The sequence below is a fragment of the Macaca mulatta genome, chromosome 20 (assembly GCF_049350105.2).
Source record: "Macaca mulatta isolate MMU2019108-1 chromosome 20, T2T-MMU8v2.0, whole genome shotgun sequence".
Taxonomy (NCBI): Eukaryota; Metazoa; Chordata; class Mammalia; order Primates; family Cercopithecidae; genus Macaca; species Macaca mulatta.
Window position 1 is genome coordinate 16,639,934 of NC_133425.1, and position 25,594 is coordinate 16,665,527.

At 42.6% G+C, this 25,594-nt stretch overlaps 1 protein-coding gene, 1 long non-coding RNA gene and 1 other non-coding gene across 13 annotated transcripts; all 3 read right to left on the bottom strand.

The window, feature by feature from the left end:
• Positions 1–1,795: 1,795 nt before the first annotated feature.
• CEP20 (centrosomal protein 20) lies at positions 1,796–25,533 on the bottom strand. Of its 11 annotated transcripts, none has more exons than XR_013412359.1 (6): positions 25,478–25,533; positions 20,305–20,502; positions 16,108–16,192; positions 9,481–9,617; positions 3,310–3,581; positions 1,796–3,031 (listed from the first exon to the last, which is right to left on the bottom strand). XR_013412359.1 is itself a non-coding variant. In XM_077987176.1 (6 exons), exons 1-6 carry the CDS (start codon positions 25,503–25,505, stop codon positions 3,505–3,507), a joined length of 597 nt encoding a protein of 198 aa, XP_077843302.1. In that variant the 5' UTR covers positions 25,506–25,533; the 3' UTR covers positions 1,796–3,504. The 11 variants fall into 11 exon arrangements, 6 of the variants coding, with proteins under 6 accessions (XP_077843302.1, XP_001109724.3, XP_077843303.1 ...); XR_013412357.1 differs by having other exon boundaries at positions 1,796–3,041; XR_013412356.1 differs by having other exon boundaries at positions 1,796–3,110.
• Positions 13,449–13,552, bottom strand: LOC114674562 (U6 spliceosomal RNA). The gene has a single exon (XR_003725707.1). It is a non-coding gene; the product is annotated as a U6 spliceosomal RNA (small nuclear RNA).
• On the bottom strand, positions 23,779–24,992 carry LOC144338364 (uncharacterized). Its single transcript, XR_013412389.1, has 2 exons — positions 24,884–24,992; positions 23,779–24,749 (listed from the first exon to the last, which is right to left on the bottom strand). It is a non-coding gene; the product is annotated as an uncharacterized LOC144338364 (long non-coding RNA).
• Positions 25,534–25,594: the final 61 nt, after the last annotated feature.

A 25,594-nucleotide genomic window follows, 5' to 3' on the forward strand; every position in this document is an offset into this window, starting at 1 on the left:
GAGTTCGAGACCAGCCTGGGCCACATAGTGAGATCTCATCCCTACAACAAATACAAAAATTCACCAGGTGTGGTAGCATGTGCCTATAGTCTCAGCTACTCAGGAGGCTGAGGCGGAAGGATCGCTTGAGTGTGGGAGGCGGAGGTTGCAGGGAGAACATCGCGCAACTGCACTGCAGCCCGGGTGCTAGAGACCTTACCCAATCAATCAATGAATCAATGAACTTTGACTTATTTTCAACTTGATAGTGTTATTGAGACGCAACCCCATGAGTCAAAGAGCATCTGTACAACACCAAGAGTGAACCCTAATGTAACTATGGACTTTTTGTGATGATGATGTGTCAAAATAGGTTCACCCATTGGAATGAATACATGTGCCACTCGATGCGGGATCTTGACAGTGGGAGAAGCTAGACATGCATGGGTGCAAGGGGCAGACAGGAGTTCTGTGCTTCCAGTCAATCTAGCCATGAACCTAAAACTGCTCTGAAAAACAAAAGTCTACTTTTTTTTCAGACAAGAGTCTCAGTCACCCAGGTTGGAGTGCAATGGCGTGATCTCGGCTCACTGCAACCTCGGCCTCCTGGGTTCAAGCGATTCTCCTGCCTCAGCCTCCCCAGTAGCTGGGATTACAGGCGCACGCCACCACGCCTGGCTAAGTTTGTTATTTTTAGTAGAGATAGGGTTTTGCCATGTTGGTCAGTTTGAACTCCTGACCTCAGGTGATACGCCTGCCTTCGCCTTCCAAAGTGCTGGGATTACAGGCGTGAGCCACCGCGACCAGCCTAAAGGTAACTGTTTTTGAGACGGAATTTCGCTCTTGTTGCCCAGGCTGGAGTGCAATGGCGCGATCTTGGCTCACTGCAACCCCTGCCTCCAGGGTTCAAGTGATTCTCCTGTCTCAGCCTCCCGAGTAGCTGGGATTACAGGCGCCCACCACCACACCCAGATAATTCTTTGATTTTTAGTAGAGACGGGGTTTCATCATATTGGTCAGGCTGGTCTCAAACTCCTGACCTCAGGTGATCCACCCGCTTCGGCCTCCCAAAGTGCTGGGATTACAGGCGTGAGCCACTGCGCCCGGCCAGTAGTTTAATTTCACTTCTATTTTTAAAAGATTGCTGAATACCACGCAATCCTCGAATCGTGGTTGTTACCAAAAAATCAAGTACCAAGTGGCTGGGAAGCATTGTCCCAAATGCCTTTAAAGGCATATTCTCACAAATGTTCATCTTTCATGTACACTTGGTTTTAAAAGAACACATCAAATTCTACATAATCATAAAGGTATGTGAGTGATATACAAATGTGTTCTTGCACATCATTATAAGGCTATTAGTTTGTTCTGTGCAAGCATATATGCTAAGCTTAAATTTATCTCCTTCAAAAGCCACCTCTGCTCCTGCTATGAGGTTTTAGATCACCCAAGTCGTATACTTCCTAAATCCCTCTTCAGTTCCCATTCCCAACCTGTTTTTGTGTAAATCCAAGTTTTCTCCTAAAACTTCTCTAGCAACTCTAGAAGATAACTTCTCCCAACAATTCCAAGAAACCCACAAGTAAGGTACTTAATATAACACATTTGTAAGAAGAGTTGGCTTGTCCTCTGCGCTTTTTCTTCCTTCCTATAAACATGTGCAGACGGCAGGAAAGTCCCCCGGCCCCCACCCCTCAATGGCGAAGCTTCTGAAAATCCCAACGGACAGCCTGGCAGCCATCTCCAATCATTCTTTTGTTTTTGATGTGGGTCTTTTGATGAGAGAACAGTGATATAAACACCCTTTGCACCAAAGTGACTTATTTTTTTTTTTATTACATGATACATTGAAAGTATAAAAAGTTGCCTCAGTACAAATTACAGAATAATGCATACAAAAGTGCTATGGACTACATGTGACAATTCTGTTTAACTTCCATCTTGATGATTTTATATCAGTATCCAAAATTATATACTCCGGCATTTTTTCCAAATCTAGTCTTACATGATTGCAATTCCTGAGGTAAACTAAGTGCCTACTGCCAACATCCTTGGACGAAAACCAAGTCCCCCGGGAGAATTCAGATATTTATATTCGCACATACAATACAACGGAATTCATCATTGTAATCAGATATTACAGATTTAAAACTGGAAAATGGACTCTTGCAATACTTCTGCATCCATATATAATTTTACCAACAGGGCCTCTTGAAATGTTGTGTATAGTTTAAGTGGATTTCATTAATAAACTTCTGCATTTAGATAAAAATTCTTGGCTAAGCTGTAAGAAGTGAACACTGACTAGCATCGTCAAACAGAAAATCAAAAGTTTCAACAATTTGCAAAGCAGCACAGAATTGACATCCTAAAGAGGGTGTCAATTTTGCTAACTACAGCTCTTACCACTCCTCTCCATGGAAAACCTTTAAGCAAATGTTGTCAGTGTACAGGTGCGCAGGCAAAATTTAGTTCTGAATACACCATCGAACTTTTGCCAATCAGGAGCTGTCTACCATCATAGTCAGCTGTTTTCAACGAAATGAGCCTGTGGACACTACACTATAAAAACTTCCTTAATAAATATCAAAGTAGCGTATTAGAGATAGCACATACTACTTTTCTATCCCAAGAATAGAAACTGATGTTTGATAAGCGTTTCCGAGCCCAAACGAGTTGGGGGCTGGCCCTCTTCTGGCTCATGTGTGATTGCACAACCCAGGGCCACACGGAGGTTAAACAATGCCATCTTTGAAAAATCACTTTCTGGTATTTCCCCCAAAGCCTGTCTCTTCATGCTTACTTCACATTCTTTATCTAATAAAATAAACTCTTTGTTTTCTTTACAGAAAAATTATTACAGCAAACTTACTTCCCCTCTACCTTTTAATTAAATCTTCCAGTAAGCCAAAATAGTCTAAGGAAAGAAAAAGTATGTTGTTGCCTATTGAAAAGGTAATACAAAGCCCTTTCATTTCCTTACAAACTTTAAGGGCCTTTACAATACTTCCTAAAGGGCTGGGCTCGGTGGCTCACGCCTGTAATCCCAGCACTTTGGGAGGCTGAGGCATGCAGATCACTTGAGGTCAGGAGTTCGAGACCAGCCTGGCAAGCATGGTGAAACCCCATCTCTAGTAAAAATACAAAAACTAGTCCGGTGTGGTGGCACAGGCCTGTTGTCCCAGCTACATGGGAGGCTGAGGCAGGAGAATCACTTGAATCTGGGAGGCGGAGATTGCAGTGAGCTGAGATCATGCCACTGCACTCCAGCCTGGGTGACAGAGCGAGACTCTGCCTCAAGAAACAAAAAATACTTCCTAAAATCAATACTTCTTTTTTTCAAGTCAAATCCAATAAGCTAGATGACAGAGTTAGCTTTTATTCACAAATGTAGTTAAACATGAGGGGTGTATTGTAGAAAGTCAAATTTCTACAAATATTAGTGGTGCATTTTGGTGACACTGGAACAATAAATAAGTTATTTAATAATACAATTTTAAGATAAAAGATACCCCAAACAAAGCATTATCTGTTTACTGCCTGAGAAACATGAAGATCTTCAATGTTAGTACTTTTCCGCTCCTCCTTTCTTAGGTGCTCATCTGAAATGCACAGAAACCAATGTTAATACTTATCCTAAGTCAAAACAGGCAGATAGGTAGACACAGCTACAAACAGTTTAGGATGTTACATATTCAATATTCTATGAGTTCTTTAGATGGTTTAGGACAATGAAAAAAACTCATTATTTTTTAAACACTATTGAAGAAATCAGAGGCCAGGTGTGGTGGCTCAGGCCTGTAATCCTAGCACTTTGGGAGGCCGAGGTGGGTGGATTACCTGAGGTCTCAAGAGTTACAGACTAGTCTGGCCAACATGGTGAAACCCTGTCTCTCCTAAAAATACAAAAATTAGTCAGGCACGATGGCAGGCGCCTATAATCCCAGCTACTCAGGAGGCTGAGGCAGGAGAATCGCTGGAACCCGGGAGGTGGAAGTTGCAGTGAGCCAAGATCGTGCCATTGCACTCCAGCCTGGGGGACAAGAGTGGAACTCGGTCTCAGAAAAAAACAAAAAAAAGAAATCAGAAATGTCTGGCATTAGGGACTCTAATTATTCAAAAGTGTTTCTTGACTTTTTTTTTTAGTACAACCTGCAGTAAACCCATGCCTAAGTAGTTACAAACCTCTCTCTTACATGTAAGGAATGAAATTTGCAAGAAAGGACAAGGTGTTCAATCAGCATTTTGAGGGTTGCCAAAGCTCTTCAATTACAACACAATGAAAAGCACTTCAAATAGGATTGCCTGAGGTCAGGAGTTAGAGACCCCGTCTCTACTAAAAATACAAAAATTAGCCAGGCATGGTGGTGGGCGCCTATAATCCCAGCTACTCGGGAGGCTGACGCAGGAGAATCGCTTGAACCCAGGAAGTGGAGGTTGTAGTGAGCTGAGATCGTGCCACTGCACTCCAGCCTGGGCGACAGAGCGAGACTCTGTCTTGAAAAAAAAAAAAAAAAAAAAAGAATGTGGAGACTTAATATCCTAATGCAACAAAAATGCAATGCAAAAACTAGATTCCTGAGAATATATGAACCCCAAACACTTTCTACCACTGACAAAACATCTTTCTTGCAACAATTTTGGTAATAGGAAAAAATATACACACAAATTTAGATAAACTGCTAGAAAATGCAATTTTATCACCATAACACCTACTGGATTTTCTAATTCTACAATGTGATTATACACACGCTTTATTAGTTCTCAGCTGATTATTCTCAGTGCCAATACTACTTTAAGGGTCTGAATAACAGATGGAACTCTCTCTTCCTTTATTTTAGGTAACTTTGCTGGACAGAAATAAATTAACAATTTCCTCAGAAGGCAACAATTTTAGGTCTTCTAGAAAAGTGTTATAAAAAATAAAGTCTATTATGCTTGATAGATGTGCAATAAAGTTAAGCTGGTGATTGTCTCTATTATAAAAATCTGGTCATTCATTTACAATAAAAATCTTCCCCAGGCATGTAGTCCCAGCTGTAGTCCCAGCTACTTGGGAGGCTGAGGTGGGAGGATCACCTGGGCCTGTGAGGTCAAGGCTGCAGAGAGCCATGATTGTGTCACTGCACTCCAGCCTGGGTGACAGAGTGAGACCCTATCTCTTAAAAACAAAAAAAGGAAAAAAAAAGTGTGTGTGTGTGTGTGTATATATATATATATATATAAAATTTACTGAATAGCAAAAACTACTTTGCCTCCGAGATTACAAGCACTAACAGCAGCAGTACAAATGCATAGGCTGTCATTTCAAATGTGGGTGTGCCTACATAAACCCTCTTCATTTTTTTTTCAGCACTGAAAACTTGGATGAGAGAAGCACTTTTTCATCTTGGCATGACTTGGACTTACTTCTTTCTTTCCTTTTTTTTTTGAGATGGAGTCTCGCTCTGTCGCCTAGGCTGGAGTACAGTGGCGCAATCTCTACTCACTGCAACCTCTGCCTCCCGGGTTCAAGCGATTCTCCTGCCTCAGCCTCCTAAGTAGCTGGGACTACAGGCGCACACCATCACATCCAGCTAATTTTTGTATTTTTAGTAGAGACGGGGTTTCACTTGGCTAGGCTTGTCTCGAACTCCTAACCTCAGGTGATCCACCCACCTCAGCCTCCTAAGGTGCTGGGATTACAGGGGTGAGCTGCCGTGGCCTGGCCTGAACTTTCAAATAAAAGCCAATTTACTTTCAGGGTTTGATATTTCCGTTGAATGAGCTTCTGTGGAGATAAGGTGCTGTGATGTAGAGAATAAGGATTTTAGTATCTTCACAACCTTTTCAATGCTGTCAAATAAGAGTTCTGGAGACAGTGAGCTAGAGTTGAGAAAGTAAATGGAATGCTTAAGTGTGTTACTGAAACGATGCAATTTTGGCTGACAACTTTCAAGGCACTACACAAAGAGGTTGTGTCAAAAAAATTTTTGATGACCAAGAAAATAATGTGCAAAATCATTGTTCTTTCCCAATTCATTCAGCAGTCATCCTCATTTCTGAGCTGTCTACAGAGCTTTCCACAGAACAGGCACGCAAGGTGGCTTTACTGACTTGAACTCGACTCTGATGTTCCTGGCACTTTAGTGGTGTAGGGGGCGTGTGTCTGTGTGTCTCTTTCCCTCCCTCCCTCCAGCCCTATGGTGTATGCGTAATCTACCGCTTTCATCTCAAAAGAACAGAAACTGGTTAGGAAATAGTGTTCTTTATAACTTTCTTACTAGTCATGAGCCGTGAGTATTAACGAGGCTGATTATGAAACTTAAAAACCAGAAAGTTATTTCTCAAGTGGTTATTTTTCTTTACAGGACTGATAGTATTAATGACTTGGGGTTGCTGTGTTAAGAAGTGTTAAGGTGTACAATATCCACTGGTGACAACTGAACTCAGAAACCCATATTGTCATATATTCTTCGTAAGCATATAGACTGATAAAGCCTTTTTGGAGGGGAATTAGACAATATCTACTATATTTTTAAATATGCATATCCTTTGAACCAACAACTCTACTTTAGGCATCCACACAAGAGAAACGTATAGACAAAGATACAATGTTACATCACAATACTGTAATGTGTGGACAATACTTAAATGTGTGGACAAAGTACAATGTTACATCAAAATACTGTAAAAGCAAAATATTTAAAACTACATTAAGAGTGATTATAAGGTGGGAGACTAGCCTGGGCAACATGATAATACCCTGACTGCAAAAAATTTAAAAATAAGCGAGGTGTGGTGGTGCGCCCCTATAGTCCTGGCTACTTGGGATGCTGATGTGGAAAGACTGAGCCAAGGAGTTTGAGGCTACAGTGAGCCATGATTGTGCCACTGCACTCCAACCTGGATGACAGAGTAAGACCTCATCTCTAAAATTAAAAAAAGGATGATTATAACAATACTCTGGAATATGAAACAAAGTTAAAAATGAGATCTACATGTATCAACAAGTGAAAAAAAGCAAATTACAGGATAACGTGCACCATAACAATGCATACTTATTTAAATACACAGAAATGAGTCCTGAAGGGGCTGGGCATGGGCAGGTGCAGTGGCTCACACCTGTAATCCCAGTACCTTGGGAGGCCAAGGTGGGTGGATCGCCTGAGATCATGAGTTGGAGACCAGCCTGGCCAACACAGTGAAACCCCATCTCTACTAAAAATACAAAAATTAGGGTGGGTGTGGTAGCACATGCTTTCAGTCCCAGCTACTTGGGAGGCAGGAGAATCGCTTGAAACTGGGAGGCGGAGGTTGCAGTGAGCAAGATAGTGCCATTGCACTCCAGCCGGGGTGACAGAGTGAGAGTCCATCTAAAATAAAAATAAAAATAAAATAAATAAAATAAAATAGAAATGAGTCCCAAAGAACACCCTGCAAACTGCTAACAGGGATACCTTCTATAAAAAGGGAGAATTGAGGAGTTAGGGAGAGGCAAGAAAGAAAAAAGGAAAATTAAAGGGAACTTTTTACTATTTAAAAAATTTAGAGATTTACTCATTTACTTGCCCAATTAATGTTTTATTTTGCTCATTAAATACTTGCCAATTAGTAGGCAGTAATGTCAGTTCCTTACCCATCCCTAAGAAGAGAATTTGGAAAACTTCTCCATAATCTACATGTGGAAAGGTATACGGGAATAGCAATCAAATGTGCTGATTCTGCTACTAATTATCTGCTATAGGCCTCAGATGAGTTACTTAACCTCTTAGTATTGGAACCTTCTTAAGGTTTTCTCAACTGTAAAATAAGTAGGTGGGAATGACTTATTTCCCAACGTTCCATCCAGTTCAGAATTCTAAGATATATAGAAAGATATCTCCTAGTGCAGTCAGAAACCACCTCCAAAAGAGGTTATCCTGATTCACTGTTGACTTTCAGACCTCAAGAGACACCAAACATCTAACATGGTCACTACTGGTCATAGCAGTTTAGGAAACTACAAAGGCAATCCACATTTTAGGCATTTCCTAAAAGTTTGTGTCAACATTCAAGATTTACATTTATTCTGATAATTGGCAGCCTAAACCCCACCTTTAACTGTCCTTAAAAATCGATCAGCTCTCGGCTGGGCGCGGTGGCTCACGCTTGTAATCCCAGCACTTTGGGAGGCTGAGGCAGATAGATCACGAGGTCAGGAGATCAAGATCATCCTGACTAACACGGTGAAACCCTGTCTCTACAAAAAATACAAAAAATTAGCTGGGTGTGGTGGCAGGCGCCTGTAGTCCCAGTTACTCGGAAGGCTGAGGCAGGGGAATGGAGTGAACCCAGGAGGCAGAGCTTGCAGTGAGACGAGATCACGCCACTGCACTCCAGCCTGGGCAACAGAGCGAGACTCCATCTCAAAAAAAAAAAAAAAAAGTCGATCAGCTCTCTACCACAACTGCAAACACTGAGCTATAACCCGCTCATTTCAAATGGTGAAAATGGGATCCCATTGCTGGGATAATCAAAATGAGGGCCAGGTACAGGCTCATGCCTGTAACCCCAACACTCTGAGAGGCCGTGGTGGGAAATCACTTAAGACCCAGTTCAAGACCAGTCCAGTGAACATAGTGAGACTTCCATCTCTACAAAAGTTAAAAATTAGCTGGGTATGGTGCCTGAAGTCCTAGCTACTTGGGAGGACGAGGCAAGAAGGTGAGAGGATTGCTTGAGCCCCGCAGTTCAAGGTTACGGTGAGCTATGATCGCACCACTGCACTCTAGTCGGGCGACAGAGTGAGACCCTGTCTCAAAAAAATACATAAAAATTTAAAAGCTACTAAAAGCTCATTTAAAACACAGGCAATCTGAAAGAAATGTGGGCCATTCTCCTAAGAATCTGTAACTTGTAGGTAACTTCCACTCTAACATAAACAGTGTCCTAAAAATGTAAATGACTTCTCTATCTGTATTTAGCAATCTTACCTTTTATTTTGCAGTCATGGAGAGGAAAAAAAAAAAGATTACTTAATAAAAAGCTATTTATTCAGTATACTAAGGATCTAAGCTGCTCCAAAGACTAAGAATTTACATGAAAATTGGAGTTTTCAATACTTTTTTATTTTTTTAAAAAATTTAATTAATGTAATTTTTTAATTAAAAAAAAAAAGAGAGATGGGGTTTCACCATGTCACTTAGGCTAGTCTCAAACTCCTGGCCTCAAGCAATCCACCTGCCTCGGCATCCCAAAGTGCTGGGATTACAGGCATGAGCTACGGTGCCTGGCCCGGAGTTTTCAATACTTCTATAAAGAAATTACATCTAAGAATTCTGCCCAGTTATGCCTCCCACCCTTCCCTGCCCAAGATTCTTTCCAAAAAGCATTGTTTCTTGGAGTAACACAGGCTAACCATATTAGATATAAGCAGAATTAAACTATGACTCAAAAGCTCAGTAAAGACTCCAAAGAAAAATATATAGGAAGAAAATATATTTGCTGACCGCTAAATGATGTATCTCAGAAAACTCATACCCATTGGCTTTCTTCTACTAGGGTGTCTGCCAAGACTTGGGTCTGAAGGCTGAAGTGAAGGCCCTTTCAGAAATGTATTCTGCATGCCATCCTTAGTTCCACGCAAGAAATGGGCTAAAATCCCATATAAAAGAGGTCTATAGCAGGAAGAAAACAAAACAAAACCAAAAGTAACCAATCTGCGTGAACAGGAAAAACTTAAAACATTTATTCTTTAAAAGGTAACCTCTGACATCAAAATGACCAAGTGATTCACTAGACTTGAAAAAGCTGCATGATTATTATCCAAACTGCAAACTGTTCGTACTTTTAAATTTCAGAGTACCACTTAATTTCACGACAATTTTAAAACCCAGAGAAAACATGTTAACAACTTAAATTTCATCTACACTGAAATATAATTTCTATTAATCCACAGGAATTTATCTTTTAAACTCCAAAGTCCAGTTGACTATTTCCCAACACCTAACCCCATCTAATACACAACAGGTATTCAATAAACACCTCTTGATTAATAAGTCCTTGCCCTGAAAAAGTCTTAGGTCCTGAGAGCCAGGTGACCTGGGTTCAAATCCTGGCTTTGCCATTTGCTAGCTGTGGGACTCTGTAAGATTCTTAACCTCTCCAGCCTCATAAGTGTTTCTTCCTTTACAAATTAGGATAAGCACCATCCCTCCCTTACAGGGCTGTTATGCACTAAATGAGTTAATAAATGTCAAGTGTTTTTTACTGTGCCTGGCACATATGAAATAGTACGTAAATGTTAGCTCCTGTGTAGCTAACATTTATTTAGATTAATATTTATATTACCTAACATTTTAAAATCTTCTTTATAGTTTACAGAACACATACCTCTTCTCTTCTGATCCTCATCATGTAATGTCAAAATCATCAACTGCAATTTATAAAGGAGAAAACCACAGCCAGGAGATTTGCTAGATTCCCTCAGACAGTAAATAAAGTTTACCCTTGAACCCCAAATCCCATATTCTTTTCCTTACAATGTGCTGCCTGGGGGTTTCTATTAGTACTCTTGCATAAAGGAAAGCTGCTCTGCTGACAATAAAGAGTGGTACAACAGAAATGTTTTCCTTTGTTTCCAATCTCATATTTGAAAATATAATTAAAAGGATTTAATCTTTTTTATTTTTAATTTTTGTGGGTACATAGCAGGTGTATATATTTGTGGGGAGGATTTATTTTTTGAGATATGTATCTGTTTACTAGCTGGTATAATGGTTTACAGTATGACACTCCCTTCTCATTGCCCTCCCTTTGAGTGTGAGCTGAACTCACTTCTAATTGGCAGAAGGCTGACTTCAGAGGTCATGTGGTAATGGTATTGCAGCTTCCTCCTTGCTTTCTCTCTTGGATTGCTGCCTTTGGGAGAAGTCAGATGCCTCAGGACACTTCAGCAGCCCCAGAAAGGTACATGCGATAAGAAACTGAGGCCGCCTGTCAATATTATTATGAGTCTGCAAGCTGATAGTTTAGCCGCATTCAAGGCTTCAGACTACAACCCTGGCTGGCATCTTGACTACAACCTCACGGGGCAGCCTGAGCTAGACTTACGTGACTAAGCCGATCCCAAATCCCCAAATATCCCACAAATAATCTATGTTGTTGTTTTAAGCCACCAAATTCTGGAATAATATCATACCAATTTTTCCATGCAACAAGGAAACCAGGAAAGTAAGTTTCTTTATTTAATAAGATGCCTCAACTCTTATGAAAGCATCACCTAGTAATATAAAACAGGTCTCTTCGTTTACTTTAATCTTCCCCAAAGTGTTAATTGGTTCAAGATGATTTTTAAATGTTGAAAATTTTATTTTTTAAATTGATAGTCAATAAAATTTACTTGTGATTAAATTTTGGGTTGGATATGGGGGCTCAGGCCTGTAATCCCAGGACTTTGGGGGGCCAGCCTGACCTTAAGCAGGAGTTTGAGACAGCCCGAACAACACAGTGAGTCCCCTAGCTCTACAGCAATTTGATTTTAAATTAGCCACACAAGGAAATATGCACCTGTGGTCCCAGCTACGGGCAGGCTGAGATGGGAGGATCGCTTGAGTCCAGGAGGGAGAGGCAACGTGCAAATTCATGGATTAAGGTTTATTTTTAAAAATACGTTTCAAAAAGATAATTTAAAGAAAAGTGCGTCCTCACAATACCTTGCCTGTAATTCTGAAATGCAAAATTCTGAAAACTGGACTTTCTTCATATATCTGGCAAAAAAAATCATCAGATGGCAAGGGTTGACCTAACAAGGCTATTACAGACTTTATCTTACTTTGTGTGAAAATATTAATGTGCTGGGTGCGGTGGCTTATGCCTGTAATCCCAGCGCTTTGGGAGGCCGAGGTAGGAGGATCACCTGAGGTCAGAAGTTCAAGACCAGCCTGACCAACGTGGAGAAACCCCCTATCTAAAAACACAAAATTAGCCGGGTGTGGTGGCCCATGCCTGTAATCCCAGCTACTCAGGAGGCTGAGGCAGGAGAGTTGCCTGAACCTAGGAGGCAGAGGTTGCGGTCAGCCGAGATCGTGTCATTGCACTCCAGCCTGGGCGACAAGAGCAAAACTCCATCTCAAAAAAAAAAAAATTAACGTGATTGTTGAACACTACTTCAGGACTCCCTAGCACATATATATAGTATTTGGCATATGTACCATATTACTTTATTTTTTTTAAAGAATTGAAGTCTCGGCCGGGCGTGGTGGCTCAAGCCTGTAATCCCAGCACTTTGGGAGGCCGAGACGGGCGGATCACGAGGTCAGGAGATCGAGACCATCCTGGCTGACACGGTGAAACCCCGTCTCTACTTTAAAAAATACAAAAAAAACTAGCCAGGCGAGGTGGCGGCGCCTGTAGTCCCAGCTACTCGGGAGGCTGAGGCAGGAGAATGGCGTGAACCCGGGAGGCGGAGCTTGCAGTGAGCTGAGATCCAGCCACTGCACTCCAGCCTGGGCGGCAGAGCCAGACTCCGTCTCAAAAAAAAAAAAAAAAAAGAATTGAAGTCTCGGGTTAGGCGTGATGGCTCACACCCGTAATCTCAGCACTTTGGGAGGCCGAGGCAGATGGATCATGAGGTCAGGAGATGGAGGCCATCCTGGCTAAAATGGTGAAACCCTGTCTCTACTAAAAATACAAAAAATTAGCCAGGCGTGGTGGCACGCATCTGCAGTCCCAGCTACTTGGGAAGCTGAGGCAGGAGAATCGCTTGAACCTGGGAGGCGGCGGTTGCAGTGGGCCGAGATCGCGCCACTGCACTCCAGCCTGGATGACAAGAGCGAGACTCCATCTCAAAAAAAAAAAAAAAAAAGAATTGAACTCTTGCTGTGTGGCCCACACTGGAGTGCAGCAGCAAGATCATGGCTCACTGCAGCCTCGATCTCCAGGATTTAAGCAATCTTCTTGCCTCACCCTCCTAAGTAGCTAGGACTACAGGCATGTCATTTTAAAACCTGAAAACGTTTGGATTTTCAAACATATATCTGGCCTCAATGGTTTTAGATGCAACACTGTAGATCTGTAAGTAAATGAGTAATATGTGACTATGGCAAACTTTGTGAATGCCAATCACTGAACCGTGAGAAACAAGGACATAAAGAAGTTACCTAACTTTTAAAAACTAAAGCTGTTTCAGCAACTTTTTTTTTTTTTTTTTTTTTTTTGAGACGGAGTCTCGCTCTGTCACCCAGCCTGGAGTGCAGTGGCACGATCTTAGCTCACTGCAAGCTCCGCCTCCTGGGTTGATGCCATTCTCTTGCCTCAGCCTCAGGAGTAGCTGGGACTACAGGCACCCACCACCTTGCCTGGCTAATTTTTTGTATATTTAGTAGATACGGGTTTCACCGTGTTAGTCAGGATGGTCTCAATCTCCTGACCTTGTGATCTGCCTGCCTCAGCCTCCCAAAGTGCTGGGATTACAGGCGTGAGCCACCGGGCCCAGCCTTCTTTTTTTAAAACATATGAAACGTTTCACGAACTTGCATGTCATCCCTTTGCCAGGGCCATGCTAATCTCTGTACTGCTCCAATTTTAGTATATGTGCTGCTAAAGCAAGCACAAACTTCTTAATACTTCCATCTGAAGTAGGTATCTCAAAAGCTACCAAGAAGCCAGTAGGAGTAAAATCATTGCTTATTTCCATCAACTGCTAAATGTAAAATACTGTCTTGTATTAAACCATGTAATACCTCACTGCTCATCCTAAGTCACACTTAGATTCCCCCAATTATTTTTCCCACCGTTCTCAATTACACAGTTTTAATACTTTTCAAAACACTTGTCACCAGGTGCAGTGGCTCATGCCTGTAATCCCAACACTTTAGAAAACCAAGGCAGGTGGATAACTTGAGCCGAGGAATTGGAGACCAGCCTGGCTAACGTGGTAAAACACCATCTCTACAAAAAATACAAAATTAGCCAGGCATGATGGTGCATGCTGGTACATGCCTATAATTCCAGCTACATGGGAGGCTGAGGTGGGAGGATCGCTTGAGCCCAGGAGTTCAAGGCTGCAGTAAGCCATGATCAAGCCGCTGCACTCTAGAGACCTGGGCAACAGAGTGAAACCCCGCCTTGAAAACACAAACAAAATAAAACCCACAGCATTTTGGGAGGTGGAGGTGGGCAGATCACTTGAGGCCAGGAGTTCAAGACCAGCCTGGCCAATATGGTGGAACCCCATATCTCTACTAAAAAATATGAAAAAAAAATTAGCTGGGCATGGTGGTGCACACCTGTAATCCTAGCTACTCAGGAGGTTGAGGCAGGAGAATCCCGGGAGGAGATTGCAGTGAGCTGAGATGGGGCCACTGCACTCCAGCATGGGCAACTGAGAGAGACCCTATCTCAAAAAAAGGAAAAAAAAAAAAAAAGAAAAAGAAAAAGAAACACGGGAAGATGAGGGGAAGAGAAAAAGGAAACTGTCATAAAGGAGTTACTATCTGAACAGGGCCAACAGAAAGGAAAATGCTCCAATAGAAGTTAAGAGGGAGAAAGGTGATCTAGGACTTCTGGGATAAGGGAATGGTTTACAAGGCAAAGCAGCATAAAGTTGCAAAATGTCTTCAGGGCACAATCAGAAATCAGGTGTAAGCAGATTCAACAACAGATGGGGTAGAAAGATAGAGGCCTAAAATGCTATGCTAAGCAACTGGGACTTCACTATACACACAATGACAAAGGTAGTATATGATCCTGGAACATTAATTTTACACAAGGATTTGTGGGAGAGTTAAATTTAACTGGAATGTCATTTAAAACATTTGTACGGTAAAGCAAACAACTTTTAAGAACTTTTTTTTTTTTTTTTTTTTTTGAGGCAGGGTCTGGTTCTGTCACCTAGGCTAGAATACAGTGGTATGATCTTGGCTCACTGCAACCTCTGCTGCCCAGGTTAAAGCAATTCTCATGCCTGAGCCTCCCTAGTAGCTGGGACTATAGGCACACGCCACCATGCCTGGCTAATCTTTTTGTATTTTCAGTAGAGATGGGGTTTCACCATGTTGGCCAGGCTGGTCTTGAACTCCTGACCTCAGGTAATCCACCTGCCTCAGCCTCTGAAGTGCTGGGATTACAGGCATGAGCCACCACGTCTGGCTAAACATGGGGTTTCCCCATGTTGCCCAGGCTGGTCTTGAACTCCTGAGCTTAAGTGATCCATCTACTTCAGCCTTCCAAAGTGCTGGCATCACAGGCATGAGACACCTCACCTGGCCTTAAGACCTTCTAGGATAAGAAAACATAAGGCTTCAAAGGAAGTTCTAGATTTTTTAAAAAAGGCTGCTTTAAGCTATGTTCTCAGGTTTCCTATGTACTTTTTTTTTTTTTTTTGGCCATACAGGAACCCTCCTGAAAAAGTTTAAGAAACACTGAAATAGAAAAAACCTAAGAAAACTAGAAAGTGGTCATCCTCCTTTTCAAGAGCATAGCTAGTGAGAGGAGGTGCATGGAGGGCAAAGGAGAGAGTAATAGTAACGAAAGCAGTGGGCTGATTCAGTCATCTTGATAGAAAAAGGAATTCAAGCAGAAGCTGAGGGTTGGAAGTTCATAGGTTGTTTTTTTGTTTTTTTTGTTTTTTTTCAGGAGAGGAGAGATCTGAGTACATTCCTAAGTTGAAGTGAAGGAAGAGTTAAATATGAAGAAAACAACTGACAAGGCGAAGTCTCAGAGGCCAGCCATGGGGGGCTTACGCCTGCAACCCTACTACTTTGGGAGGCCAAGGCAGGAAGATCACTTGAGGTCAGGAGTTCAAGACCAGCCTGGGCAATAATGTGAGGCCTTATCTCTACAAAAATAATTTGAAAATACAAATAAAAGTTGAAATTATAAATTTTAAAAAAAAAGAACAAAGCCTTAGAAAGACAAAGGATCAAGAAGTCAAAAGGAGCTAACCCCAGAAAGAAGATGCTTAGTCACTCTGAGGCCATGGAAATTTAGCTTCAGCAAACACCGACCTCATCTGACTTGTCCACTGCTACACACCCTGGATTTAGTACAATGTTTGACACACACTAGATCTGAACAAATACTTGAATTAAAATGAAGTAAAACCACCATGGTGCAATTATGACTCTAATACAATATTTGGAAACTTCTTTAAAAAAAAATTCTTACATTGTATTATCCTTTGATTCTTCAAATGCATTTAGTTCACGGATGAGAAACTGTCTGTCCAATGGAACGACAGGTTGACCAGATTCTGGAAGAAATTCATGAGAACACTGAGCCTATTAAACTAAAAAGCAAGTAAGATTTTGAAAAGAATCACATTTACCAGACATACACTTTTCAGATTTTGGAAGAATGATGACAACACATACCAAGACAGATGAAATTGCCTGTGATTTTATGACTTTCAAAATATCTCTTTTGTTAAATGCATGTCTTAATACAGTTTAACATAAATTCAATTTTTAAATTCCCCAGTGTTTGGTTGGGAAAATATCGTTTCTATATCCCAATTATAATACTAAATTTTAGAAGTCTGTTTACCAATAAGTTATTTTTGAAAAGAATATCCAATTGGTAACAATAATTATAAATAAAAATTAAAATTAAAATTAACCCCAGTGGGGCAACTGGAACTTGCACACTTTGCTGGTGGGAAAGCACAATGGTACAGCCACTTTGGAAAACAGTTGAGCAGTTTTCTCATAAAGGTGAGCATGCACTTAACCACACAACCCAGCAATCCCACTCTTACCTTTCTACCCACGACTAAAGAAAACTTATGTTCTCACAAACACCTGTATGTAAATGTTTATGGCAGCTTGATTCCTAATTGCTAAAACTAGAAACAACTCAATGCCCATCAACTGGTAATAGATGAGTAAACTAGCACAGCCACACAATAGAACAGTGTTCAAAGGAAAACAAACATGGCTGAATCTTGAATGTATTATACTAAGTGAAAAGAGGCAGACTCAAAAGGCTACATCCTGAATGGTTCCATCTATAGCGGGGGTCCCCAACTCCTGGGCCACAGATCAGAAACCGGGTCGCACAGCAGGAGGTGAGCAGTGGCCAAGCAAGTGAGCGAAGCTTGATCTGTGTTTACAGCTGCTGCCCATCCCTTGCATCACTGCCTGAGCTCTGCCTCCTGTTGGCGGCATTAGATTCTCATAGGAGCGTGAACCCTGTTGTGAACTGCACATGCGAGGGATCTGGGTTGCACACTTCTTATGAGAATCTAATGCCTGATGATCTCTCACTGCCTCCCATCACCCCCAGATGGGATCATGTAGTTGCAGGAAAACAGGCTCAGGGCTCCCAATGATTCTACATTATGGTGAGTTATATAATTATTTCATTATATATTATAATGTAATCATAGAAATAAAATGCGCAATAAATGTAGTATGCTTGAATCATCCGGAACCATCCTCCCAGGGCCATGGAAAAATTGTCTTCCACGAAACCGGTCCCTGATGCCAAAAAGGCTGGTGATATCTTGATTGTGATCTGGTAGTAATTACACAACTGCAGGCATTTGACTAAAGCTATAGAACTGTACAGTTGAAAAGGTAAATTTTATTGTATGTAAATTATATCCCAGTTTTTTAAAAAAAGCCAAAACATTTAATATGAAAACTTGACTACTGTCACTATATTTCATTCTAGTGAAGCCCAAGTCCCTAACAGATATTTTCATAATTTCTTCTTTTCTGGGTGTAACTGGTATCATACAGCCATCTATAACAAACTAATGAAAGTAGAGATGCTGATATCAAAGATCCTTAAACCAATAAAAATCATGAGTCTTTATGTAGTTAAGATGTATGTTTAATATTAAATAAAAGATCTGTAATGAAAAATTCTAACTTCACAAAGAATTCACTCTGTCTTGCAAAATCTACCTCCTGGCCTCATTTCTTTGCTGAGGCACATCTCTGAGGCATGAAGTAGTCAAAGCAGAGACAGAACCTGAAGCAAGGGAATCCGATGATGTACATTAGGGTGCCTTGGACCACGCCCCAACTTCATCTCCCACCCCACCAAGTCCAGGAGTAACCAGGATTCTGACTTATTTATATCCAGTCTCTCCTCACTTTTTTGAGAGAAGACATTTAAAAAGTCAGCAGAAGGTGTTAAAAATATTCTCACCACTCAATAACTATTACACTTGAAGAAAAATTTTGTTTCTTAAGAAATAAAATTCAACAGATAAAGGAAATTTATCTTCAACTGCCGACCGCCAACCCCCAATATCATTCTCTGCCTCCTACCACTAGGATGAGTTTGGAGTTTCCCCGCTGATAGAGTCTGGATATTTGTCCCTGCCCAAATCTCATGTTGAAATGCACTCCCCAGTGTTGGAAGTGGGACCTGGCGGGAGTAGTATGGGTCGTGGGGGTGGATCCCCCATAGCTTGGTGCTGTCCTTACCACAGTGAGTGGGTTCTCATGAGATCTGGTCATTTAAAAGTGTGTGGCACTAACCTTCCCCACACTTGGCCCCTGCTTTCACCATGTAACATGCTTGCTGCAGTGAGTAAAAGCTCCCTGAGGCCTCCCAGAAGCTGAGCAGATGCTAGCACCATGCTTGTACAGTCTGCAGAACCGTGAGCCAAGTAAACCTCTTTTCTTCAATCGGGCGCAGTGGCTCACACTTGTAATCCCAATACTTTGGGAGGCCGAGGCGGGCGGATCACGAGGTCAGGAGATTGAGACCATCCTGGCTAACAAGGTGAAACCCTGTCTCTACTAAAAATACAAAAAATTAGCCGGGCGTGGTGGCACGTGCCTGTAGTCCTAGCTACTTGGGAGGCTGAGGCAGGAGAATCACTTGAACCCAGGAGGCAGAGGTTGCAGTGAGCCAAGATTGCGCCACTGCACTCCAGCCTGGGTGACAGAGCAAGACTCTGTCTAAAAAAAAAACAAAAAACCCCCTCTTTTCTTCATAAATTACCCAGTCTCAGGTGTTTCTTTATAGCAATCCAAGAATAACCTAATATAATGCCTAGTCCTTTAAAAATATCATGCTTTTAGATACATACATTTGTAAATATACCTAACCACTACATAGTAGTAACACTTCAAAGTTTTATCTCCATTTTATATATATATAGATAGATAGATATATACACACAGACACATACACACACACACACAGATATCTACATACCTATATATAGAGAGGGAGAGTTTTTTTTTTTTTAAGAGACAGGAGTTGGACCAGCCTGTCCAATATGGTGAAACCTCGTCTCTACTAAAAAAATACAAAAATTTGCCGGGTGTGCTAGCACACACCTGTAGTTCCAGCTCCTTGGGAGGCTGAGGCAGGAAAACTGCTTGAACCCAGGAGGTGGAGGTTGCAGAGAGCTGAGACTGCGATAGAGTGAGACTCCATCTCAAAAAAAAAAAAAAAAAAAAACAACACAGGGGCTGGGTGCAGTGGCTCATGCTTGTAATCCCAGCATTTTGGGAGTCTGAGATAGGTGGATCACCTGAGCCCAGGAGTTCAATACCAGGCTGGGCAACATAGTGAGAGCTCACCTCTATAAATAAAACATTTAGCTGGGCGTGGAGGGATGCACCTGTGGTCCCAGCTACTCAGGAGACTGGCGCAGGAAGACTGCTTGAGCCCGGGAGGTCAAAGTTGCAATAACCCATGATCACACCACTGTAGTCCAGCCTGTGCAACAGAGCGAGATTCTGTCTCTGGAAAAAGAAAAAAGAGACAGGGTCTCTCTCTGTTGCCCAGACTGGAGTGCAGTGATGCGATCATGGCTCACTGCAGCCCAGAGCACATGGGCTCACATGATCCCCCCACTCCCTGGGCCCCCACTCAGCCTCAACTAGGACTACAGACACGTGCCACCATGCATGGCTAATTTTAAAAAATTCTTTTGCAGAGATGGGGTCTCCCTGTGTTGCCCAGGCTGGTCTTGAACTCCGGGGCTCAAGTAATCTTCTTGCCTCAGCCTCCCGAAGCACTGAGATTACAGGTGTGAGCCACCCACCCAGCCTATTTCTTAATAAATAATATATTTAATCAGCGTATATTTTCAAAGCCTAATACACAGGAAAAAACTGGTGGCAAACAGGACAAAAAGTCAACAATTGCTTATTCTTAGTACCAGGAATTATAGATGATTTTTCCAAATATATGCCTACTTTAAGTGATTATTAAGTTATGTATTTTCCCTTGTGAGAATTTGTTTAAGTTACAGAAAGAGCCCATGTGACTTTTGTGTCCCAGTCACCCAGATGGCACTGTTTGGTAAAATAATTAGATTTCTAGGATAAACACTTTCTGAGAATTGGGGAAAGGGGAGAAACAGATTTTATGTGATAAACAATAACCACTTACCTGCTATGAGGACAGATGCTGTATACTTATATTTGTTGAATTCTAAATACTCCCGAATTAATTCATTAATTAGAAGGTTTTCATGAGACAATGATGGTCGGGGTTCACGGTCATCATCTAGGGCATTGAAAACTTCAGCTCGGATCCTTGCTTTTAAATGCCCTAATACCCCCTTTTTTTCCAAGGTGTCCTTTAAAACTGTTTGATATAAAATATTAAGGCTTCGGTTACAGAGTAAATTTATCATTCTTAGGCATATTTTGAAAAGAAATGTTGAAAAGGTAAATGGTACAAAAGCAGCTCTCAATCTAAACATTGTAACAAATTATTAAACAATTACACTAACTACCACCAGCCACGTTTATACTAAAAAATACAGTTCTCATGTTGCATTGATTTAATCTTAATATATTTGAGCAAATTCAAGTTTATTCCTACCTCAACAGCATTGTCAGGGGCTGTAGTCTAACACATACTCTTTTTTTTTGAGGAGTCTCGCTCTGTCGCTCAGGCTGGAGTGCAGTGGTGCGTCTCGGCTCACTGCAAGCTCCGCCTCCCGAGTTCATACCATTCTCCTGCCTCAGCCTCCCGAGTAGCTGGGACTACAGGCACCTGCCACCACGCCCGGCTAATTTTTTGAATTTTTTTTTTTTCCAGTAGAGACGGGGTTTTGCTGTGTCAGCCAGGATGGTCTCGATCTCCTGACCTCATGATCCACCCACCTCGGCCCCCCAAAGTGCTGGGATTACAGGCATGAGCCACCGCACCCGGCCAGTCTAATACATATTCTTTTTTTTTTTTTTTTTTTTTTGAGACAGAGTCTCTCTTTCGCCCAGGCTAGAGTGCAGTGGTGGTGATCTCAGCTCACTGCAACCTCTGACTCCCAGGTTCAAGCAATTCTCCTGCCTCAGCCTCCCGAGTAGTTGGGACTACAGGCACGTGCCACCATGCCCAACTAATTCTTTTTTGTATTTTTAGTAGAGACGGGGTTTCACCATGTTGGCCAGGATGGTCTCAATCTCCTGACCTCATGATCCACCCACCTCGGCCCCCCAAAGTGCTGGGATTACAGGCATGAGCCACCGCACCCGGCCAGTCTAATACATATTCTTTTTTTTTTTTTTTTTTTTTTTGAGACAGAGTCTCTCTTTCGCCCAGGCTAGAGTGCAGTGGTGGTGATCTCAGCTCACTGCAACCTCTGACTCCCAGGTTCAAGCAATTCTCCTGCCTCAGCCTCCCGAGTAGTTGGGACTACAGGCACGTGCCACCATGCCCAACTAATTCTTTTTTGTATTTTTAGTAGAGACGGGGTTTCACCATGTTGGCCAGGATGGTCTCAATCTCCTGATCTCGTGATCCACCCACCTTGGCCTCCCAAAGTGCTGGGATTACAGGCATGAGCCACGGTGCCCGGCCAATACATAATTCTTTAGTGAGGGGAAAAGGTGGGGGGTAGAATTACAGTTGCTTACTTGGACCTGAACTTAAGCCCCTGTCTCTCATATATTTTCAAGAGTGTCTGCCACTGCACACAAGTTCTGCTTGTCATAACAACCTCTGGTCTAGAAAGATGATTAAAGAACACAACTATATTCCATAAAAGAAGTCTGTTGGGTTACTGTGTAAAAACCTTTGATGGCAGGGCATGGTGGCTCATGCCTGTAACCCAGCACTTTGGGAGGCCGAGGCGGGCGGATCACGTCAGGAGATTGAGACCATCCTGGCTAACAAGGTGAAACCCCGTCTCTACTAAAAATACAAAAAATTAGCCAGGTGTGGTGGCGGGCGCCTGTAGTCCCAGCAACTTGGGAGGCTGAGGCAGGAGAATTGCTTGAACCTGGGAGGCAGAAGTTGCAGTGAGCCAAGATGGTGCCACTGCACTCCAGCCTGGGCAAAGAGAGAGACTCCGTCTAAAACAACCAACTTACCAACCAACCAACCAAAAAAAAAAAACACAAACCTTTGATAATCCAGAACCCTTTAGGGAGTGAAAAGCTGTTTTGGGTTTTTCGTTGTTGTTTTGAGACAATCTCGCCAGGTTGGAGTGCAGTGGCACGATCTCGGCTCACTGCAATCTCCAGGCTCCCCGGTTCAAGTGATTCTCCTGCCTCAGCCTCCTGAATAGCTGGGATTACAGGTGTGCCCCACCACGCCCAGCTAATTTTTGTATTTTTAGTAGAGACAGGGTTTTACTATGTTGGCCAGGATGGTCTCCATCTCCTCACCTCGTGATCTGCCCGCCTCAGCCTCCCAAAGTACTGGGATTACAGGTGTGAGCTACCATGCCTGCTGGCCTCTTTGTTGTTTTAAAGACAACTATGAGTTAATTCCTTAGAACAGCAGGATTCTGAAATGTTAAGCCTAGTTAGAAATCTAGCACGTGACTATATCAATGCCATCTTAAGGAGTCAGGGATGTGTATGCAGAATGTAAACCTAACTTACTGATTAGCCAGAGTCACCATGACAAAGTAGTTATGATCATGGGATTTGCCTGTACATATTTTGCATAGATAATGGGGATCTTAGGACTGAATTGGCACCATCCCTTGTACTGATCTGGAACTTTCTATTTTCAAAGAGTTCCTACCAGCTAAATGACAACTTCAGAGAATGAACATATCTCATCCACAGAGCCAAGAACATAGCAAGAGCTCAGTAGGAGTCACCTAGGAGGATTATAATACATTGCTGTATACTGCTGGGAAATCAATGTAGTTTAACACTGTTCTGCACCTTGCCAAAGGCACCAAATAAGTACACCACAGTAACAGAAATCCATAAAGAGAGCCCAGGAGCTTATCCAAGTCAGTATGGACGTAAGATCTTTCTAAGCTTCAATAAATAACATCAACAATAACCCTGGATCATATGACTAAAGAGATACACTCTTTACTGACTTTTGACCTTTCTTTCATTTTTAAAGCATCCTTTCAACCTTCTTGCAAATAGGTTAAGTACAGTTATCACCCAATCAGACTTTGTCACAGGCCCATAAAAGGAAGGTACAGCCTTATTGTACTCTTAGAATCATAACTGAACCCCTATTCTCTAATTCCATCTTTGGAAATTAGATGGAGAGATTTTGCCACTGGCAAGGATCCTGTCCCAACTACTCTGTATTACACACAGGACAGCCTCAAACTGGGCAGAGAAACGAGAATTAGTGACAGTGGAAACAGGAAAGCCAGCATGTCTCATCAGCACCTCAGTGGTGGATTACCAACCCATGCCTCAGTTGCCTTCTCTAAAATAATGAGCTTTACCTCTCAGAGATAGAACCAAATAAGGAGGAAAAATGTGATCGTGCTTAAAAAAGGTAAAAGCCCATAAAATATAAGGTAACTGGCTGGCAAACAAGTTTTCACCGGGTTCCTTTTGGAGGTCCATACCATTTTATCTTTCCCTCTATTATGCTTAGAACACTGGGCCATCAAAACTTCTTCGGAAAGGTTTTAACCTCGCTTATATTTCAAGAGTACCTTTTCTTTTTTTTTTTTAATTTGTATTTTTTTTTTTTTGAGACAAGGTCTCATTTTGTTGCCCAGGCTGGAGTGCCGTGGCACCACTGTAGCTCATTGTCACCTCTATCTCCTGGGCTCAAGCGATCTTCCTCCTTCAGCCTGTGGGGTAGCTGGGACTACAGGCACAGGCCACTATGCCTGGCTTTTTTTTTTTTTTTTTTTAATAAAGATGGGGTCTCACTATGTTGGCCAGACTGCTCTTAAACTCCTGGGCTCAAGCAATCCTCCCAAAGTGTTAGGATTACAGGCATGAGCCACTGTGCTTGGCTCATTCCAAGTGTACCTTTAAATCCTCTGAAAATGCATGCAATATTACATATGATGTGTATTTCCCTGGGAACACAATCTGTAGATTCGTGTGAAGTCTGTTCTTATGGACAGACGCATGCCTGCTGTTTTATGACTGTTCACCAGCCCTGTGCCCCAAATACACACTTTTATACACGTCTCCTCTCTAAAATCTCTAAGAATTACTAGTTTAAACCCAGGGTTCCCTGCAAACTGGAACTGGTTTTATTTATTGGACAGCAATATTACTCAGTGATTAAGACCTGGCAAACAGGTGCATCACAACTAGGTTCCCACCCTGTGTCTCTTTCTAGTGAAATCACTTTGGGCTATTTCACTTCTCAGTACCTCAGTTTCCCAATCTATGAAACGGCCATAGGGTTGTTTCAATCAGGTAACACACAGGCTGAGTAGTGCCTGACACATGAGGCTCAATGATAACTATTATTACTATTACTTGTCTGGACATTTGCTTCAAAGTAAACAGTGTACAAACGTCATCAATGACTCGCACGTAACTAGCTTAGAGTATCTTTTCCTCAAAAGACAGGAGAATGGCCTGGCCACCAAACTTTTTGCCTCTAGTTTCTTCCGATGAAAAACGGGCCAGGCGCTCACGCCTGTAATCCCAGCACTTTGAGGGGGCCAAGGTGGGAGGACAGCTTGAGACCAGGAGTTCGACATCAGCCTGGGCAATACAGCAAGACCCCGTATCTACAAAAAATAGAAAAATTAGCCGGGCATGGTGAAGAGCGCCTGTATTCCCACCTGATTTGGAAGCTGAGGTGGGAGGATCACTGGGGTCCCGGAGTTCCAGCTTGCAGGGAGCTGTGATCGCACTACTGCATTCCAGACTGGGCGACAGAGAGACCCAATCTTTAAAAAAAAAAAAAAAAAGGCGGGGGGGGAGGGCTACTTAACAGCTTGTTGTAAGGATCCAACGAGACAACTAAGCAAATTGTTTAGGGCAGTGCCTAACCCAATAGGGGTTGTGGGAATTGTAGTCATCAGCCCTGAGTGCCAAGACCGGTCCAAGCAAGCCCTCCAGCCCCCGGCAGTGTCCAATAAGATGCGCCAGGGGCCCAAGATGCAGGCCTATAGGCCTCTTAGATGCTTGAAGATTATGCAACTCCTTCAGCTCCAAATTGGTTTAAAACTCGCCAGTGGGCAACGTCTTCCCCATAAGAGCTCCCCGCGCACAGGCCGGGACAGCAGCCAGACGTTCCCCGCAGGCCCTCACACCGAAGAATAACCCCTGCAAACGCCAACCCTTGTGTTCCGCGCTCTCTCCTCCCATCCCATCCTTTCCACAAGATGATGGCCCGACGTTTCCCATGCGCAGGCCTCCCGGCTCGCACTCACCAGCCTTCAACTCCGCCACAGTCGCCATTTTTCAACGGCCGCCAGGGGCGCGCCTCGGCCCCGCGCACGCGCAGCTCCGCCCCACTCACTCTGCGGCGTGGTCTGTAGCCAATAGGC